This window comes from Haliotis asinina, chromosome 5 (genome assembly GCF_037392515.1).
Source record: "Haliotis asinina isolate JCU_RB_2024 chromosome 5, JCU_Hal_asi_v2, whole genome shotgun sequence".
NCBI classification, from domain to species: domain Eukaryota; kingdom Metazoa; phylum Mollusca; class Gastropoda; order Lepetellida; family Haliotidae; genus Haliotis; species Haliotis asinina.
Window position 1 is genome coordinate 57,131,885 of NC_090284.1, and position 22,329 is coordinate 57,154,213.

The window sequence follows — 22,329 nt, forward strand, 5'->3', positions numbered from 1 at the left end:
ATAGGAAATGTATATTTCACTCTAAACATTTGCCTGATGATAGCTGTCGCGCATCAGTTACACATAAATTCGTTTAACACGCCGATGGCACTTCTCACAACAAGAAAACAGACTCTTAGGCTACATGAATACATATCCTTTCTACTGTTTTCAAAGAACGGGGTTTAAACCACTGCCATATCTCAACAAATGAACCTGTACGAATTACACCCGTCAGCGCCAATCCGGCGAGAACCGGGGCAGCCTTATCGGGAGTTACCTCCCTTTGTAGAGCCACGCTCAGGTCATGTGACTGAATAGCGGCTTGTACTAAGCAGACGAGATTTAACCCATCTGTTAAACCGCAGTGTAGTACAGCATTCAGTCTACGAAGGAGAGTGTTGGAGTGTATACATTTCGAAAACCGGGCTTGGAGAAGCTTGCGGAAGACCATGCAGGAATTATAGCCGTGTCAAGGGTTATTTGTTTAAAGAGAGAGTGTTTGTGGGGGTACTCACGTCAACTTTCACCCTCAGTATGGGAAGTATACAGGAACTCGAGAATTTACTTCGGTTGAAAGATGACAAGATCCGAGAGTTGCAAAGACTGGTGGAGGATAAAGAGGACAAGATACAAGCGTTGAGAAGCAAATTAGACAAATTTCAGTCAATTTTACCCCAGACATCGATAATTGGGGGTCCGCGGAAACAGAGAGCTCAGGGCATCAGTGCCGAACCACAAGCTTTACGCTCTATCCAAGACCTAGCCAAACAATCCTTCAAGAAGCATTCAAAGACAAACAGGTGAGTGATATAAACAACGGATCTGGTGTGGTATAAATGCTGGCACTGTTATGGACGGGTGTAACTGATTGCTATCGACATGTTATTAACCTGATATTGATATACGATATTTACGACATTGTCAGTGGGGACATGTACATTTATTAATACTGACATTGAGGACGTTTGTTTATATGCACGATGATGAATCACATATGAATTCTTATAGAGCCTTGTCTGTTTGGAGAAACCGATGTCAATATCGCCTGTGCTTGTTGACAGTTGTGCAAGTGTCGTTCAGCTTATACTACATACATGTAGAAGTATTGATCTCCAGTTGAAAACAAATGTTCTCCAATACACATGTACCATAACTTCACTAACATGATCAACTTCGATGTTATTGTCAGTGGAAATCTCCAAATCTAATATCACAGTATAAGTACAGCATGTAGAAAGTTCACGTCTCTTTTCTAGCTGTGTTATCACGCAACGAACGCTATCACTGGGTAATTTATCACTGGAGCTATCACTAAAGCGACCACACTGCCTCAGGCTGTAGTACGACTTGACACAGCGGTTGCCCATCTCGACAGAATAAGGCCTATTTTTCATATACAACCTTCTATGAGCGGTGTATTGTTTTGCACATGTGAGGTTATCTTACCTCCGAAAATTGATGAGGGATGATCTGTTATGTCTCATACGTATTTTCTATCTGTCAAATGATTATCTAGTGAGGGTAATTTTAGTCGACCCTTCATACACTGCGTACGCGTACGCACGTGGTTTGTTCAACAACAAGGAAACGTATTGTTATCAAAACATTGGCTGAATTGATCTCATATGTCAAGCACCGTATTGTTTGTAGCCTGATTGTTTTTACTACCCGCTGTCGCTAGTTAAACGCCAATAATCATTCGGATGAATAAGTGGATTATGTATCCTAGTCGAATTTACACCTGTTGTTTGTCATTTGATGATGATGTTTTGGCATGGCAGGATGTGTAATAAAGATCGGCTTACCCCATGCAATGTGCAAAATATAGATGGATGGACGAACGACACGTGTATCTTTTCAATAAGAGTCGACCGGCGAACAACGCGGCCTCTCGATCCCTGCCTTCCGTAAACATAAACATCACTACACATTGTATATACTCTGGTAAACAATTGTTATTTTCGGACGTAGTCGGTAAATTCCATTTTCCTTGTGTAGCGTCTAGGTGCCACAATCGCTCATTATGTGTTTATTGTATGTGGTGACCTTGCACAAGAACAACGCCACTGAGTGAGGGAGTGACATCTCGCACATTTCAAATGTGTTTCATTAAATATGGGTCACCTTATATGCGTCTCCACAGGCTAAGACGCCCCGTGCAAATGTATATTTCAAACTCGATTTTCTTTATGCACGTTGGTTCTGAAACGAAGAGGCTATGAGTTGTGTAAATCGGTCATGTTCAGATGAGACCTATTTTAGATGATGATTTGAGTTTTTGTGATATTATGGATGTATGGCAAGGTATATTAAATTATATTATACAGGGTATATTTTGGTTATGATATAGTAAGTTGTGCCAACGAGCACCCAACACGGAAGTAGCCCCTCAACTGTCAAGCTGAAATCAATGACCTGTCAATCAGTAAGCTTATCGCATTTTATGACTTTAAACAAATCATATGAGTTGATACTGGCTTTTGTGACCATACCTCTACTATTTGTTGATCACACTGATTTCAGATAGTATGTCGCCAAGCATATAGTTACACGCTGTTTCAATTTATTTTAAGTGTTTCCACCTACTTACAGCATAGCATTCAACAGGACATGCTGCACAGGAAAGTCCGCTTTTGTGTACTTAACCATTCAAGTGTGGCATCTTATTTCGTTATTTCACGGCAGATTTAGCCAACTCGACGACACACACATACGCAGAACCAACACTGTGGAGTCGCACGCTTAAATTCATGAAGTGAGCGAATATTTTAACGGTTATCGATCGGTTATATTTTGTACATTGAAGTGCATCAAAATTTATTTCATTACTTCATATTTTGTGTCCCAGCTGCTTGGCTATTCATGTTGTAACAGTAAGGTACACGTAATCATTACTTACATAAGCATTCACTGTCATATCATCCAGTGAACAAGGCCATTAATGTCGGGTCTACTAGAAAGTGGACGTCTTACACAACAAACGTACAGTCCCGAATACGTCTATACCTAGGGCTATAATTAAGGAGATACTAATGGACTACTGTCCAGATGACCTTCAGGAGAATTATGGGACCCTGTAAGGGCCTTCGGCAGAGGGGATCGCCAAAATGACCTGTGCGTTTCGCTCGACCTATCGTCCCGCTTTGCTGAACATGATGAGTGTTTGCGGAAATGCTTCATCACTTTCTCCTCGGCATACGCACCCTTCTTTCTGGCACGGTTACGTGGATTTATGCTGGGCGTTATAACGATGGTTATGCTTGACGGCGTATAACGGGGCGTCTTAACTTCCCTATGCGAGAATCTTTACTCATATTCACAGTGTGCATGCCCCGTGTATATAAGACTTCGACTGTAAAAGATTTGAAACTTAGCATGACAGGTTGTAATTACCCTATATTTGTTATCGGGTTATGAAACTATGACAGGTGTTGTCTCTGCGCCTGGAGGTAGAAGGAACAGCTCTCGAACACGAGTGGAGACACATCGTTTCAGGACGTCACCACGCTGACACTGTTGTCGTCCAAGGAACAATTCATAACATGGCGAACAGATTTATGTTATAATACTCACAGTTTTCCAAAAGTAAATGGCGGTGGGGTAGCCTTGTGGTTAAAGCTTTCGCTAGTCACACCGAAGACCCGGGTTCGATTACAACATAAGTACAATATGTGAAGCCTATTTATGGTGTCCCACGCCATGATATACCTGGAATATTACTAAAAGCAGCATAGATATAAACTCACTCACTCACTCAAACGTAAATAAGTCACCTTCCGACGGCCACGAAATGGGCACTTTGCAATGACATTGAACGATTGACCGTTAACAAATGTGAGAAACCTAATTCGGATAAACAGCGATCAGGTGCAATCATTCATAGTTAAGTAGCCGTGCATTCTGCTGCAAGCAATTAGTAAGTTAACGGCGAAAGGTGTCGAAGTTTTCAACTAAGCTATAAGTATATTGATAGATTTGGGGTATGTGTATGCAAACCTTGTATGTTTAGAAACCTTGTTTTAAGAAGCTAAATCGTATGGAAACAGGCTAACATATTTGAGGATCCCCCCAAGCAACAGCTATTATAACCATAAATGGAAAAGAAGCATATTATGAAGTGGGAAATAGATGCCTATTCTTGTAAATAATCTTGACATTTTCAGTTCCAAAATTAGGTGTCGGTTTTCTAAAACGTACCTTACAGTGATGTATTTCAGTGACTGTAAGATTGCAAAACAAATTGGGGCAATACGCCTTCATCCATATGTCTGAAATCTTATCACTACAGTGAGATTAGTGTACAGGAGACATGCATGCCGTTACTTCCCATGGCCCCGTTATGTGTGGCTGTTGATAAGTAAATCCCACACTGAAATTGAGTTAATTACAAAGTCGTATATTTCGAATCGATCTCAGTGTGCGACAGCAACAAATTTGCCATAGTTAAAGATGACTTATGGCTTTAATTGAAACGAAATGAAAGAGAAAGTCATTTTGGATATATTGCCGTTTCCATTATTGGACACCGTAGGTACTTTGTAGATATGAGCGTTCAAAAGTTTGGTTTGTTGATTCGACACTCCGGGAGGAAGAAAACTGTTTCTTCAAAACCTTCATAACGAAGGACTGGTCTGTGAGTTGGAGGTCATGGGAAGCGTTAAATCTGTCTCACAGTCCCTGAACTACATCATTGTCCCATTCTGCCAAACCCCTCTGCAATACTAAAACCCCAACATGAAGCAAGTCTAGATCCCCTCACGCTCAGCATCTCTGATCTCCTTGGGGCTTCTTTTCAATTCATATGGGTTTGTTTGTTACTGTCAAATTGATTTATATTCAGAGACTGAGCGTTAGTCGAGATGTATTGTATGCTGGCCAGGATCTTTGTTGCCCGCCCTCACCTTCTCATGTAGTTAGTTCATATGAGTACTTCGTAACCACCATTAATGTTCTGGTCATATTCATCACAACACCAACCTCCACAATTATCACCAACCATTCCTGCCCCGGTCTGTAGGCTTGCCTTGCGTTGTCGCAAACAGTTTCAGGTTCTAGTGGACGAAAATGTCAACAGACGGTGAATGCTACTTTTGTCCTCACATTTTTGTCTAGGTTGTTAACAGCTAATGCTTAGATCCAGTAAAGGGTCTGTTCAATGTGACCGCAATTCCGTGCCATTGAGCGTGACACTGCGGACCAAATGAAACGCCGTGGTGTTTACTGACTTTAATGGATAACATCTGTGAGCTTACCTTCATTTTCAGGTGTTACAGATAGCATCAGAATGACAATTTCCCCTGATCACTTATGAGACTTTTATAATCACATTATACAAATATAGGATTTCCTTTCTTCTGCCTTGCCATTAAGGACGTATCGGTTGTACACCTACAGTTTATTACAGCATGTAAAAGAATACGTCGGGGTTAAGAAATATCGAGGGCTTTTGTTAATTCATGAGGTGCGATATTTGGACAGAATGTAATATCGTTTCCCCACTGAAGAGAACAGTACCACATATAACACCTGCCATGTCAGTAGACGGATGCTTCGTCTCTGAAGTTATACTATCTTGATGGAAACAAATCTTTTTAATTTGAAAAGGAGCCCCAGTGAGCTCAGGGGTACCCGAGGAGATGCTTCATCAACGGCGTTTGTGTTACAGCCTTAGGATGAGAGGGAAATAATGTGGTCTGTGAGTCAGTATGGTTTTAAGCCGCTGCCAGGTATATTACATTACGGCAGGGTATGTTAATGTATATCACGACGGGGACACCAAAAGTGGGCTTCACCCACTGTACCCATGCAGGAATCGAACCCGGACCTTCGGCGGTAACAACATCACCCATCTCCGAGAGAGACTATCATGTTAGCTGTATACGAGGTACCATGTATACTACGCAAACTTTAAGGGATGCTCGATTTTGGTCGTATTGCATGCATGGTCAGGCATGATGTCATGACAGTTTATCTATAGTAACAAGGAAGAACTGGTATACCTTCATCAGCTTCTTATATATACCCGGCCATGCGTCCTAATCTGTCCAAGATCTATCTCGCGAGCTCAATGTAAATGTGACGCCCAGCTTGTTGTTGTCATTAGCTTTTCACTCCTCCATTTTGAGAATCCCATCAAAGACTCTCAGTACCATGATCAGCGATCACAAGTCACATTAACGGCTTGCCACTCATCCAAACCAGCTGAGGTTAATTCTACATTGCCAGGCTAATACAGACGTAATCCCCCTTGCGAACAGAACCATGGCGGTGTTCATTCTCGTGTTGTTTTCTCTGCCTTAGATGTTCCGTCTCTACCGTCTATTAAGTCCACTCTGTACGTGAAGCCAATCTCAATCTCATTCTGTCAACATATTTCTGCGTGTAATGTATACATACTGCCGATACCATCAGAGGGAGATTAACTTGAAAGCTAAACGATAGCAGTTATTGAAACCATATGTCTCGTGCAATATGCACTGATACATAGCAGCCAGCTAATGCACAATGACATATATGATATGATGCAATGAGAGACGTGACGTGTTTGTCTGTTTACTCCCACCGCGTTTGCTACACAATACGTGTGTGTAGTGAGACATTGAATTGTTTATCTGTTTACTCGCTTCACCCTTTGTATATAATATAGTACATACAATGAGACAAGTAACGTATTTATCTGTTACCCCCCTCGTTCTTTCAACACAACACTTGTATGCAGAAAGACGTGTGACTTGTTTATCTGTTTAATCCCTTCATCCTTGGTACACAATATAGCATATGCAGTGAGACATTGACTTGTTTATCTGTTTCATCCATTCATCCTTGGTACACAATGCAGCACATGCAGTGAGACATTGACTTGTTTATCTGTTTAATCCCTTCATCCTTGGTGCACAATACTTGTTTGCAAAGAGACGTGTGACTTTTTATCTGTTTAATCCCTTCATCCTTGGTACACAATATAGCATATGCAGTGAGACATTGACTTGTTTATCTGTTTATTCTCTTCATCCTTGGTACACAATACTTGTATGCAATGAGGCATTGAATTCTTTATCTGTTTAATCCCTTCGTCCTTGGTACACAATGTAGTATGTGTAATGAGACAAGTGATTTACTTATCTGTTACTCCCTTCGTCCCTGATACGCAATACTTTTATACAGTATGAGTAGCGGTAATATTGCTGAGTGTGGCCTTTTAAACACCATTCCAAAACCAAACAGAGACAGAAACATTTATGAAATGTTAATAAAACATAACATTTTTCCTGTCAAATCATTCTTTGGAGTTCAGAATATGAAATCGAACTTAGATTTATGCTACATGATAAAGCGAGTTCCAAGGAAAGAGTTTCATTTTCAACGTATCTCTATTAACATAAGGGGCTATCTCCAACGTGCAGGGGGTGGAGCGGGTAAGGGGGTGGGGTGTGGGGTGGAGGAGAGGGGCAATGGTAGTCAGAACAAGTATTTTGACACCTCCCGTGCAAAGCAGTAGAGAAAACCCGTCAGTCCGATATCTTTCTATTACCTTGTCCCCTGCCGTCTCCGAAATGTTGGGAATGTTTAATCAGAGCGATAAACAGGTAGACAAGGGTGTGATATTCTCTGTCAATATGTCAACAGTATATATCAATATGCAAACTTGCTATAATATAGTCTCTTTGTCCCACTCCTTATATGTAATATAAAAGGATAAGCTTCATTTCAGGGCTAGGGGTGATTAGGCTGGGTGTATGATCGATACTGTCGTAGTTCTACCCAGTAACCGTGCTGGCGGGGAGAGTTTGTTGAATTAGCAACGGGATTGTCTACGTGATAGGATGCGGATCCCAGTATTTACTCCTGTTAGGCTGTGACTACTGGCTGGTCAACTGATATAGCCCCATTTCAACCCTTTCGTTAAACATGTAAACAGCTGCCATACGTGTGACAAATGAAACAGATTATCATGTTAGATGTGTCTTACAGAACACTAACTATATAGCGTCATCAGATGTTGCGACACTCCGCCTTGCTGACGTGTGTACTGCTTGTATTTGCGTGGGGGCAAATTCTAGCCAGCTCGTTTACATTGAGACCGTGAATAGTCGATTTGTTAAGCCAAACACAGTTTCATTTCAAATTACGAAAATGGTATTACACGTTTTGATTAATCGTAAAGGGCATGGATGGCCGAGCAGTAGAAAGCGCCAAAATACTCTCTGCATAGTTGCGTGCCTAAGCCTGAAAACTAACATAGTGTGTTCGAATCCCAGTTTGCTCAGATAATGTTTCTAACTTCTCAGCGCATGTCGTTTCTTGTAAGTTTAACATAACGCCTGAACAACCCAGGCCTACATCACATCGGGCGTTTCTTCTGATCAACCTCACGCGCCATGGTATTCAAAGAGACGTTAAACCAGAGTCACTCACTCTCACACTCTCCATGAAACCAAATATAGGTATTTCTGCATAACATAGAGATGGCGAACAGTTGCAACATTCTCGAGAATAATGGCTGTAGTTTTCTGTGCATGTTTTCTGCACGTAGAGGCTTGGATGGAAAGGTTTCACGTATGATATATGAGAGTACTGTGTCAGCAAAAAGAGCCAAGTAGCATTACAGGGAAGTTCAATAAGTGTGAGGGTTAAGTTCCTTCACCTTACTAACAGTCCGCTATGTAATCGAATATCGACGGTGATACTATCGTACCATGCCTTTAGTTATTGTTTTACATGACTTTCTCATGCGACACGACCCGTGAAGAGCCGCTGTAGAATAGGCCTTCAACAACCCATGCTTGCCATAAAAGGTGTCTCTGCTTGTCGTAAGAGGCGACTCATTCTCGCTGACTTGATTGGCACATGTCATCGGTTCCCAATTGCGCAGATCGATTCTCATGCTGATGATCAGTGGATTGTCTGATCCATACTCGATTATTTACAAACCGCCCCCATATAGCTGGGATATTGCCGAATGCGGCGTAAAACTGAATTCACTCACTCACTCTTCCTCATACGACACATAAAGCGCTTCATGTTGCCACCGAAACCATCCCCCTTGTACGCACATTCCCAGCGGCGGTACACATATTCCCACCCACAGTTCATTATAAGCACCTGTTTACATTCACGAAGCGACATGGAAATTAGCTACCTGTTCATACGACAAGGTCACGCATTTCTCTTTCCAGCACCATGTCACATATACATCCCCTTATTGTTCACAGGAGTTGGAGGAAACAGCGTTGTAATCGAATTTCGGTCTATTGTATATCGCTACCTGTTGGACTAAACCCCCGGACGACAGCAGTATGTCGGTTAATGTTCCTTGCCGAAGGGAAGGATATTGTACGCTCTGTATTTCCACAATTACGTTGTGTATTTTATTTTTCCAGATCCAGTTTCTCCGTTGTTGAACAAGGATTAAGGTTTGACCTGTGCCGTGAGCCTTAAAATGCTCCGTCATTAGGAACAGGCTTCGAAGTGACTGAATAGTTCGTGATAAATAATGCGAACAGTAGATTAAGATTATTCATTATTCCAAAGAATGTCACTTTGTATGCTATGATTCTAGCATAAATGTTTGTGACATTAGCATGGTATTGTGAGTAGTGTTTATCCAGTCCACGAAACTCTTTACAACGGGATAAGCTGCATGCTCATATTTCCGATCTCTTCGAAGCTTGTTAATAGTTACCGTCCTCATACTGTCTTATAGTTGCTTTACATAGCAATGTATCATACAACATTAATGACACTTTGTATTGATATATGAGCATAAGTCAATATGTAGGAGATATCCTCTCACTGGTGGTACTCACAATGATACAGAATAGAAATCTGCACACTTATGTCACTTGTTATGCACTGGGAATGCATGGATGAGAGGATGTGGACGGGAAGCAGTTGCATAGTGATTAGAACTTTGGATATTTTATATAATCTGGTTATTAAATACTAAAGTTTTTTTAAATCGCATGTTTTGTCTGCTTCAGTCCTTGGTCTGCTTGGGTTTGTAAGTGTCTGAGAGAGTGGGTAATGCGTATGGTTTACGCTGGTTTAGCAGTATTCTAGCAATACCAGGATAGTGCATACTAGAAATGGCTTCACATTCTACCCAGGTGTGGAATCGAACCCGGGTCTTATGCGTTTCTAGCAAGCACTTTAACAACGTGGCTACTCCCAGCACGTGTGCATGAGTACTATAGGGTCGCCATTCACCTTGTTTACCTAATAACACATGGTAAATTAATTAATTAATTCATTCATTAATTCATTCATTAATTCATTCATTAATTCATTCATTCATTCATTCATTCATTCATTCATTCATTCATTCATATTCAACCGCTCTGGCAAGCTCGCATACTTTCCTTTCACCATTAAGCCCAGATCACATGAAATGGTTGTGATGAGTAATGTCGTTACTGAGGAAGAATGGATGGAAAACCTTGAAGGTGATTGGTGCCGACATTCAGGAACCTCCGCTCGTCGGTAGATAGCATACATGTAATATTTTCATCGATCCTCAGCACAACGCTTCGATACGTTGTCTGTGACAACCACTCTTTGTAGTCAATATGTAGTCAATATATATCCGTCCTCTCCTACGTTTGTGTACTACTGTATAACAAGATTTTATCTGTGATGGATTGCTTGTAGTTTGGATGTGAGTTATATTCAGAAGTTTTTGTTAAGAATAGGTAGGAGAGGGGAGAATAGCGTAGTTTAGTTATTAATAAGTGTTTTAAACGACACTATATTTCCCCTGGAAGTGTACCGACTCACTTTGATAGTTACGTTACAATGGTAACAGTCACGTTCTGATTGAAATCTTCTAATGCCACCATTAGAACTGTTATGCAATTAACAGGTAGATTGATATCACTGCACCCGTGACCACGTGTTACATAAATAATGTCGTGTTAGCTTTTGGCACTTGCTTATATATGTCTTACTCTTATGCAATATGAAATCTCATATCCCAAATCAACGTCGATTTACCGGAGTGGCACTGATGGCTATTGTACTGCTTGGAGCTATTGCCAATAAAACATATCCGACAGGTCGGTGCTAATTGACCTTGATACATACCCTCTGGCCTCTCACTGGCAGCTTGACCAGTTGTGCCGACCTTTGATATTTCGTGGAGAAGAGCGTAGAATGTCTTTTGCTCCCTAACGGAAGAGAAACGGGCATTGCTATTTGCATTGGAGATATGTAAGACCTGTTCCTCAGAGTGATATGGAGAACATAGCCTAATGTAGGGGTTAGATTGCACATTTACCCCCCCCCCCCTCCCCCTCTCTCTCTCTCTCTCTCTCTCTCTCTCTCTCTCTCTCCTTGATATTGCTAAATGCGGCATGAAACCATACTTACTCACTCACCCTTTCATATACTGAAGTACCCCGCTTATGATTTTATTGAGTATAGATAGTACACTTGCGTGATTCATGTGTGTGTGCACATCACTCGTTTCGTAGTCCTATTAGATACCGTATCATGGTTCTGGCAGTCCACTGATATAACGTTCACCGTAGACTTTCAAAAGTCTTTCAGGAAGGTTAATAGTTTACATGATAATTTCTAAAAAGTATAACTGTGCGCTTATCTAGACTTGCCTCTTAAACGGGTAGAGTTACAATACACCATGGGCTCAGTCTTCAGCAAGGCTGTTTTTCCGCTATGTTGCCTTTTCCACCAGCTGCAATAAGCTTCATCGGAGAATTTGAACACGTTATTATGCTGACCTTGCATATTTACATGCAGATCACAAGAATCACGAAGCGTGTGCTTACGCAGCGTCCGTATTCATTCAAAACGAGAACCGAAACCCAAACACGATTCACTCAGCTGATCATAGAAAACCTATGTCTACAATCTATGTTATGAGTGCGATTTGACATGCCTGGAGAAATTGGTTTATGATGTTATTAAGTATAGATAGTACACTTGCGTGAAAAGTGGTATGCACGAACCTAGGTTAAATGAAGTCCTTGATCAGATAATGTTTCAAGCGTCTCGTTTATTCATGTAGTGATATGTATACACTTCACGTTATGATACAGTTTAACAGCACGCAGTCTCTTCATGTCGTAATCCCATATGACCGTTTTGGTTTCCATGTGTGCAACAGACAAGCTTAATGGCACTTGCAGAGATATTTTATTTCAAGGTCATAATAGATAAAATAGATAAAAGTGCCAATCCCTTAACGTAATATTCCTGAAAATACATTCTGAACACTTACCGGTATAACACCATTGCCAGACATTTCAGCTTCATTCGAAATCGTAACAGTTTTATGTTGATGGCTGCATGTGTTCTTAACTCATTTATAAGGGAGCGTACACACATAAATCACCACAGCACGTGAATATTACTGATGCTCACCCAAATCCAGCTGTTATGCATATAAATACGGCAATGTGTTGTCAATAAAACAAACTGTATCTTTATTGACACACACCAACTGCAAGCTAACACGAAATAAATTGCAGATAGTGCAAGGTGCATTTGAAAGAAACAGATTGTGCGCCAATAATAGCCCGCATTGTGTCCTGGGATTCTTTTGTCTTGTATGGCATGGATGTAAACTGATACATGACGGCATCGACGTTGGTCAGATTAAGGAAAGGTTCTTGTATGCCCTCTTGCATGCTCAGTTCTGCTTTCTATCGATGTTCCTTGTATGACATTCCCCATACCTCACGGATATCTGACTTTGATGATTATGTGGTGCGTAAAACATGGAATTCTGTTTCGTATTATTTATTAACACATGCCGCCCTGTTCCGTATTATTTATCAACACATGCACCCTGTTTCGTATTATTTATCAGCACACGCCACCCTGTTTCGTATTATGTATCAATGCATGCCGCCCTGTTTCGTATTATTTATCAATACATGCCGCCCTGCTTCGTATTATTTATTAACACATGCCGCCCTGTTTCGATACGAGGCTCCGGAATATATGTTTTGCTCTTTGAACGATCTAACATAATGAGGATTTGCTGGTCAAAATATGAAAACCTTGCCTCCCTTCACCTTAAACCCGATGACTGAAAACGTACTATAGACAACTGTAGGAGGCGTTTATGACCTGTTAATTAGTCTATGAGTATCACGGTCATAGTTCCCAGCACAGGGAATAATAATGTGCCTTGGATTGATCCTTCCTCTTAATGACAACACATGGATCCTTAATTTGATGCATGCGGGCTTGTCATGTGTAACATTGTGACTCTTGCGAAACGAATCCTGTGGTTTGTTTAGCAATCTACCTACTCTCATTCTACTTATAGGCTTCTGGAGTGTAAACTGATGTATTTATAATACAAAAGGTCACGTGCTTGCCTAATTAACATTCATGACTTACTGTCTGTTAACCATACTTAATAAACAGGTCTACTGCAATGAGTCAAAGTTACTCTTCTCAAACTTGCTGACCTTAGCATTGTTTTCATGAGCAGACTTGCATGGCACTAAAGGTTAAATTATTTCTGTTCATTTAAGAGAATAATGTTTCATTCCTAAGTACAAACATGGACATGTTTAAGGTAGCGGCGTTGGTGAATACTGTCACGCTTCGAACGTACCGGCTAAACATGGTGACATGGTGTGCGTAAATGATAACGGAAGCAATAAACAAATGTTTCTTTAATTGGTGTTTGATAATAGTTAACACACACTAAGCTGAAATGACATGAGGGGAATGTTGGAAATAAGAAAAAATGCCAAGATAACTTTCTCCATGCATCTTGTGAACACTCCAAGACCTGAATAAAATCCCGTAACAGTGTTTACATACGCAAAACATCGAAAAAGGATTCCTCTCCAGGAGTACTGTAGAAAGGACAAATAGCAACGTGTAACCACTATCAGTTTCAGCAACCATTACATAAAACTGTCTCTTAACTCTCCCTGTAGACTCTAGACGTTTATCACGAACAACGTGAACATAGAACGTTTGTGATACATTAACAACACCGACAGAATCCTTCACACTGTGTATGTCATTATACGCAATAAATGATACATACAATGCAACGATCCAGTAATTTTCACGGAAACACGTGAGTATCTTTTGAGATGAAAACGCCCTTGTTCATAGAAGTGGGAACTGTGTGTGATGATATTTATCCTTCTGTTTTGTTTCCCCTGCAGCGAAATAGCGGTCAGAATGAGAATTATTCCACCCATGCTAAAAGTTTATCTTGGAAGTACATAATAACTCCATTTGCATACTTGGTCTGTCGAGGGAATACTCTTGCAAGTCATGATATTGCCTAAGCACTTGGTTTGGTAGCTTAACATCTGGTCTCTGAAATGGAAATAGGTTAAAAAACAGTTGGTACATACATCTAAGTCTTTGTTTATTATAAACTTTAATGGCATGAGCCCAGATAGTGATCATTATTTGCAGAAAGTGCTGTAATCTAGCCTAGTGCAGAAATGGACAGATGGTCATAACCGTCACAGTATCTGAATCACAGATTATTGGTTTAGATTAAGTGAATAACCTTTATGGTTGCTGGTGTGTTGGAATTTAAAATATGACATTCCCGTTTGAGAAACAATCACAATACTGGATGGATGTTGATGTATAAATGACAAAACGTCTTAGAATACTAAGGGATGGTGGGGATAGGCTAGTGGTTAAAGCTTTGGCCGAAGACCTAGGTTCCATTCTCCACATCTGTACAATGTATGAAGCTCACTGTTTGTGAGCACCGTCGTGATATTGATGAAATATTCCTAAAAGCGGTGTAAAACTAAATTCGCTCACTTGCAACACTATTCGAGAGTTGCCGTCCAGTCTAAAAACCATATAAAACGCTCCACGACTCCGCAAGACATCATCCACAGAACCACTGTTCCATGCCTATTCCATTGGGCCATTTTAGTCCAATCTGTATTTTGTTTCTTTACGTGCTTCTCGCCTTGTTAAACTCATCATAGTCTCAATGTCGCAAATATTCCAGGCATGTTACTCAAACAGAAACTGACGACACTGAGTGCAGTTCAGTTTGTACGTTCAAGGGTATATGTACAGGTACATTTCCTCTAGAGCCATGTTAACCTGCATCAGTAACTGTTGCAGTACCTTCAACAATCCAGTCACACGTACCCAGTCACAATGACACATACCACCTTGATTACTTCTGTATCTCAGGTAAGGCTTGGCAGAACACTTCAGAACACGTGTCCTTGTCTTCATATTGAGTGCATTTGTCATGTAGATCACAGCATCCCGCTACAAAGCATCTGGACCCTTCGTTTACCGTTAATTACCGGAAAACCGGATTCACAGACCCACACCACAGTTCAAAGTTACCAATCGCGACTCTATTAGAGCACACACTGGAGCAGTGATCACCAAACTGTAATTGTTATTCCCAACAGATCGCTGCTAGTTGCCGAGGTATTTCTTGGGGCAATATACAACTATTAAGCAAACAAAGTGAAGAGTGGAAGTTGCTAGGAAGACGGTCGTTTAGGTGAACTGGGTCGATCTGCTCGTTGCAAGTGTCAAAACGCTTCGTTTATCACATCGTTTGCTGTCGACAGCATTAGATGATGTGATTTTGTTTGTTGATTTTGTCTTTAATGTTTATGGCAAAGTAATATTATGAAAGTATCATGTATTTTAAAATACCGAAGGTCAATCGTGTTTGTGAAGCAGTCATTTACCTGGTTTTCTAGCTCTCGTATTCAACTTTATATATGCGACATGGTTTATTTCGGCGTGGGTAGACATTGATTGATAGATGTCATCGCTTTCAATATGTCGTGAGGCCTTTTCTCTTATATGGGCTACCGAAAAACATGCTTTGTGTCATTGATTGACTAGGTACATCACTATAGGATTAACGAGAGAAACATTATGTTTCACACATGCTAGAGCCTAGTTTTTACGTTGATGGCCTATATATATATATGTGTGTGTGTGTGTGTGTGTGTGTGTGTGTGTGTGTGTGTATGCAATGTACGTGTTGGGCTAACGCTTAGCAAGTGAGTGAGTGAGTTCACCTTTACGCCGCATACAGCAATATTCCTGCTATGTGGCTGCGGTCTGTAAACAATCGAGTCTGGACCAGACAATCCAGTGATCAACAACATGAGCATCGATCTACGCAAGCCTGACAACCCGATCCCGTTAGTCGTCTCTTACGACGAGTCCAACTAACGCTTAGTCTCTAAATACAATTTTAGTAGTAAGATTAGATATCATTTTAATTGAAGGGGGAACCGCATTCAGATCCTGGTGGAATCTAGACGGCTTTAACAATGCAGGGAGGTATAGGCAGTAGAGGAAATAAAGCGGTACGGCGACTGTGATACAGACTAGTACTTTGTATTCAGTATCTTTAACTACGAGTCAAGACCAGTGTGTGTAAACATTACTGCAGAGTGTCCCTCGTTAATCAGAGTTTGCTACGCGTGTTGGAGGCTGAACTCCAGACCAGCAGAACAGTAGATTGTAGTCTTTCTTATTCCGTGTGTGACTTACCATCATGAATTTCCACTGTGGTATTTGACCATTATCATGATGACCCGGCTATGCCTGGGTGGTAGGAGCTGCGAGTCAAGGACTGGGGTGAACAGTAGACAAAGGAATGAGACTAGATAACCTTCTATGCAATGCAGATAGGCAGTGATGTTTTCCAGTACTCGCAGGTTGGGGAAATTGCTCACAATAATAGCATTGTTTGAACCTGACGGGGCTCTTGCGTTATTTGTCTGGGAAGGAATTCCTACGAAATACTGTTTACGTTTATGTATTCTGTGATGAATACATATTTGAGGCATGTTCTTGCTAAAGGTTACCATTATTGTTATCTATTATGATACACGTCCCGGAACGTTTCGGTGCCATAGTGACGTTACACAATGTGTATCTGACCCATAACTAAGGTGAGTCCTTAGTCCTCTCGGCCACTCATTTGTGTCATTGTCCGCTCACCAGGCAGCTAACATAACCTTGATGTCACACTTTTGTGACTGGCTTCAAATAATTAGCACATTTCCTACCAACAGAACCGAACACTTTGTTATTATAACCTAATTATCCCCTTATAACCTAATTATCGCCAAACGAACCTCTGATTTTGTCAAGTTTCTAAATAGAAGACATAAACATGAACGCTTGAGAGATTTCATTTCTTCGAAGTTTGTTTTTCTTTTGCTGTTCAGCATAGAAGGGATACATAACACAAGGGAGCTGCGGCGTTGCCCTGTGGTTTCAAATGTGCATTCTTTCATGCATAATCGTCAGTACATTACGTCCATTACAAGTGATATTTGACTACATATTACGCGAGTGTTTTCTACATCTTTTCCCGGACAGCTGTATGTTACTGACGCAGAGGTAGACCCGTCAAGATGCGGGTAAACGTTGGTCTTTAGCACCCCATGCTTGTAGTAAGATGGTACGAGCTGGATCGGATGGTCAGGCTACATTGACACGTAATCGTATCCCACTCGCGTAGATCGATGCTCATGCTCTTTATCAAAAGATTGTCTGGTCCAGATTCGATTATTTGCAGACCACCGCCACACAGGCTGATTATTGTTGCGTTCACACAACAAACAAACAAAACCGGTGAAAGCACGGTACCCTTGAATTGTTTTATTATACAAAGTTGAGACCTGAGCGAATATGTGATGGTTTTACGCCGCTTTTTGCAGTATTCCCGGCGGGGGTCACCAAGAATGAGTTTCACACATTGTATTCATATGACAAATAGAACCTTGTCTTAGGCGCGACGAACGCATGTTTTATCCACGAGGCTACCCCGCCGCCCTACAAAGTGGAGGAAGACAAATCATAGGAAACGTAGACATGTTAAGCTGGGTATGTGAGGATAGAATGAATCAGTGCGATATGCTGACAAGTCGGTCTGTAACTGTTGAAGGTTGTCCTTGGCATTATTTAAGATAACCGGAAACGCTGCTTATGTTCTTCACGAAAGTGATTTACAGTTTATGCTGTTTACTAAGTACGTAAGTATCTCTCTAGGAATATGTTTATCTTGGTGTTACGGGTATCCATCGAATGGGGGGAATTTCAATTGCTTGTTAAAGTTAAAGATTTATTGAATTGAACTTTTAATGCTACTCTGAGGAAGACGGCAGTACCTGGTAGAGTTTATTGGCTTATTGTTTGCTTGAGAACACCTATTCAGTGGCCACGGATTGAGGCCTTGGACTGCTTTAGTAAGGGAGTGAGTGAGTGAGTTTAGTTTTATTCGGCACACAGAATTATTCCAGGTATATGGAGGCGAGGCTGACCACCCGATCCCGCTAGTCGCCTCATTTAGTCACGGTTGGAAATGTTTCACTTTCTTACGCCATATCCAACGAATACTTTTGTTTGTAAAACTAAAGGCATGCTATTTATTGTAAACTGGTATACTCAGTTGATATGAGGTGAAATGTAAATCGTCAAACATATCACTTCGACATATACCAGTGTGACCAGTGTCAGTAGGCTGTGACTATCCAACACTTCAATCACTGGTCATCATCACCAACCTAGCGTTAATGATGATACCACCATCAGATATATCACGGCAATCTGTGGTCGATGATGTACTCAGTAGTATGTTGACGATCTCGTATGCTATCATGCAAATGATGACATAAATCCAAAGTAATTTGGTTGTTGACGGTCTGACCTAGTACTATTCTCAAGCCATCACAGCCAGCTTGCTTGATTAATCACCATTTAAAATTTATTCCAGTGGAGGTGAGAAATGATATTTTTCGTATGCTAACAAGCAAATAATAACATACATCCAAATTCATTTGGGAAATACTTTTGTCATCTTCTGACGTAGTGTAAACGTTTATGACAGTTACAGTGATCGATTAATATTTGATGATGTCATGTTTCACACGTACTATCAATGTCAATATTTGAGACGGTATCGTTTGATGAATATGTCATATGTCACTGTCACCGTTTCCCGAGTAACAGTTATTTGTCGTGTCTATCACCCCTTACTTCGCCGCAGCTTGACCCCAAATCGGTCACTTACCCTCCTGTAAGGTCACAGGGTGCGTCAGATTCATTAACAGCACATCAACCGTTATAAGAGCTATAAACTACATTGTTAAATGTGGAAATGTTCTAATTGGCCTATCAATATTCGCTGTTAGCATTGCTTTACAATCTGGTGTGTAGAAATAAGATCTCGCCAGACGTCGGGCTTTCACAGCGCTGACATGATTAGATAACACAAGATCTACTTCCGAGAAACAAAATTACACATTGCCGTCAAAGACCCACGTGGCTTTATTGCCATTTGATGGAAGGTTTCCATTCATTTCCGGCTTGGCACAACGTATTGGAGTTGAGGGTGTTAACGTGTAAGCAAATGTCAAGGTCAACTTTAGAATTATCCAGTTCGTTAGTGCGTTCTATTTTTAGGCTTTGGTGTTTCAGATAGGTTGGAAGTTAAGGGTCTGTATAGCAGATGTGTGGTGTTTAAGACCATTGCTTCTATCTATGAAGATGTAGTAGGTATGTCGTAGGTAGGAAAATCACAGATAACGCTCTTTACGGTCATGGTCGCATATGGCGCGTATGAGATTTTCATCACTGACTGAATGAAGTATCAGACCTTCAACACGAGTATTCATATACAAAGTGACATTTACACCACTGCAGAAAACATATTTGTTAAGCAAGAAAATCACATCATATAACGTTTTTACTTTACGATCATGGTCACATTAGGCGTGTGTGAGATTGTCATCACTGACTGAAAGAACTAACAGATTTTCAACACGAGTATTCATATACAAAGTGGTATTTGTCCATTGCCACTATTGTAGAATACAGTGTAGGTGACCAAGAGAATCACACCATATAACGTATTTAGTACTACGTACAGGGTCTTATAAGGCGTGTGTGAGATTGTCATCACTCACTGGAAGATCTAACAGACTTTCAACACGAGTATTCACATAGAAAATCAAGCCTCTTTTCCCCATGCGCCAAGTCTTGGCCTGCAATATATATAACCTGCCAACCGTGAAAGATACCAATTGGTTTTAATGGTGTAACTGTAATTGCAGACAGCACGAACATACTTTAAAGTCGATTTATGACTGTTTAATATCGGCTAATGCGTACACCGGGCTTCTACATCAGAAATCCTGTGAATGAAATATCTAATATCACGCTATGACTTATGCAGAATGACAGGTGAAAAAAAAACGCAAACATATATCCAGACACACAATGATGCAAGCTCCAGACTTGAAAATGTTCAGCGAACCAGACTCTTTCGTATGTGCTCCTGCTGAACCCATTTTAACCCCAATCTCAAACTTGAAAACCTGGGTAACCCCCTTTCAGGTCGGAGTTCGTCAGGTATACATTGAAATCCTACCGCTGTTGTTTACCTATTGTCATGCTATTCATGCCGATAAGGACATATCAGGATTGTCAGGGTGGTGTGTCGGTATTAGTAGTATCTGGATAGAGTAGCAGTCCGCCCTTGCACACTGGTTATTATCTGACAAGTAGATAACACCCTGTTATCCGGGACACGTCAGGTCTGCCAACCCACCAAAACTGTGTGTCGATTAAACTTTGTTATCTTATGTCAACGCGAGCTACTGTGATGATCGTAGAAGATCAATACATAACAACGTGAACACGAAGTTTTACATTCCTTGTCCCTGTTGAGAACTGTGTGAAACGATCGTAATAGTTCAAGACATTAAAATACGAAACTAAGAAGTTTAACCTTCCTTGTGTCTGTAGTAAACTGTGTGAAACGATCGTAATAGACCAATGCATTAAAATACGAAACTAAGAAGTTTTAACTTACTTGTCCCTGTTGCGAGCTGTGTGAAACGATCGTAATAGTTTAAGACATTGAAATATGAAACTAAGAAGTTTTAACTTACTTGTCCCTGTTGTGAGCTGTGTGAAACGATCGTAATAGTTTAAGACATTGAAATATGAAACTAAGAAGTTTTACCTTCCTTGTCCCTGTTGTCAACTGTGTGAAACGATCGTAATAGTTTAAGACATTAAAATATGAAACTAAGAAGTTTTAACTTACTTGTCCCTGTTTAGAACTGTGTGAGAAGATCGTAATAGTTTAAGACATTAAAATACGAAACTATGACGTTTTACCTTTCTTGTCCCTGTTGTCAACTGTGTGAAACGATCGTAATAGTTTAAGACATTAAAATATGAAACCAAGAAGTTTTACCTTCCTTGTCCCTGTTGTGAACTGTATGTGATGGTCCCACTAGATTAACTGGTGAAAATATGAAACTAAGAAGTTTTACTTTACTGGTCCCTGTTGTGACCTGCATGTAATGGTCACAACAGATCAATTCATTAAAATAGGAAACTAAGAAGCTTTGCCTTACTTGTCCCTGTTGTGAACTGTATGTAATGATCATTTCTCTAATATTACGTTACTGTTTATTTACATATTAGAGACCGTTGCAGTAAGAATATGAGGTGTATAATTTCATGTCGTGTGCAGTGTTCCAGTTCAGTGTAGATGAAAGGAAGGATGTTGAATATTCAGACCTACTCGCAAGCAAATAGACTTCAGCTAGATATAAAGATATAGTTACATTCTGACTGCCGTTGTTTGCAGATAGCGGATGCCTTTCTTTGTTTATTGTAACCAGATTATATCTGTGCCATATGACATAGTCACAGGACGTAGGTCACAGGTTTATATCCACCGTAGATAGTTAAGTACCAAATCTGCCCCTCCCTGATAGTGTTTTGTGGGTCACATAAGTCTGACCTGTTTCGGCATTTGTAAAATGCCCTCAACAATACTGAATGTTCGTCCTATATTTCTCTTGAAAACGTGAGCCCCTTTAAGTCGGAAAAAACAAATCTGATCCTCCCAGTGTTATGACAGTGTATTTCGAAGTAATAGTAATAGTGCTCCATCAATGTTAACTTAACATCATGCGGTGAAAGAAAAGATGACATGAAATAGAATATACTACCACTGCAGCAAACGTATTTAGTCACATCAGCATCAGCATACGCTTGAAACGATGTTCCTGATGGTATATTATTTAGCTTACATTTTTCTCGCCAGGTGATGCAGAGAAAACATCGTGCTATGCTCCCTGTTGCTTTTAAGTACTATCTATCATGAACAGACATTCGCTGAGTACCTTTTCTGTATTCCTATCCACAATCTTATTAGAAAACTCTTGACATGCCTGCACCTATTCCTCCTTAAGAGCATCAACGGTGATCTATTTGTTTTCCTAGTGTCAGTTTCCTTACTGCATTCTTGGATCGTATCAAAGGAACTACGTTCACCCAAGGTAGGGTAAAAGATTGGTCTTCACGAAC

General features: G+C 40.6%; 1 protein-coding gene across 1 annotated transcript in view; it reads left to right on the forward strand.

The window, feature by feature from the left end:
* The first annotated feature begins 296 nt into the window (after positions 1-296).
* The window catches only part of LOC137284908 (cGMP-dependent protein kinase 1-like), a 114,650-nt gene continuing 92,617 nt past the window's right edge, over positions 297-22,329 (forward strand). Inside the window, exon 1 of the mRNA XM_067816953.1 lies at positions 297-782. Within this exon, the coding sequence (XP_067673054.1) occupies positions 517-782 (266 nt within the window). The 5' untranslated portion in view covers positions 297-516. The remainder of the gene's footprint in view (positions 783-22,329) is intronic.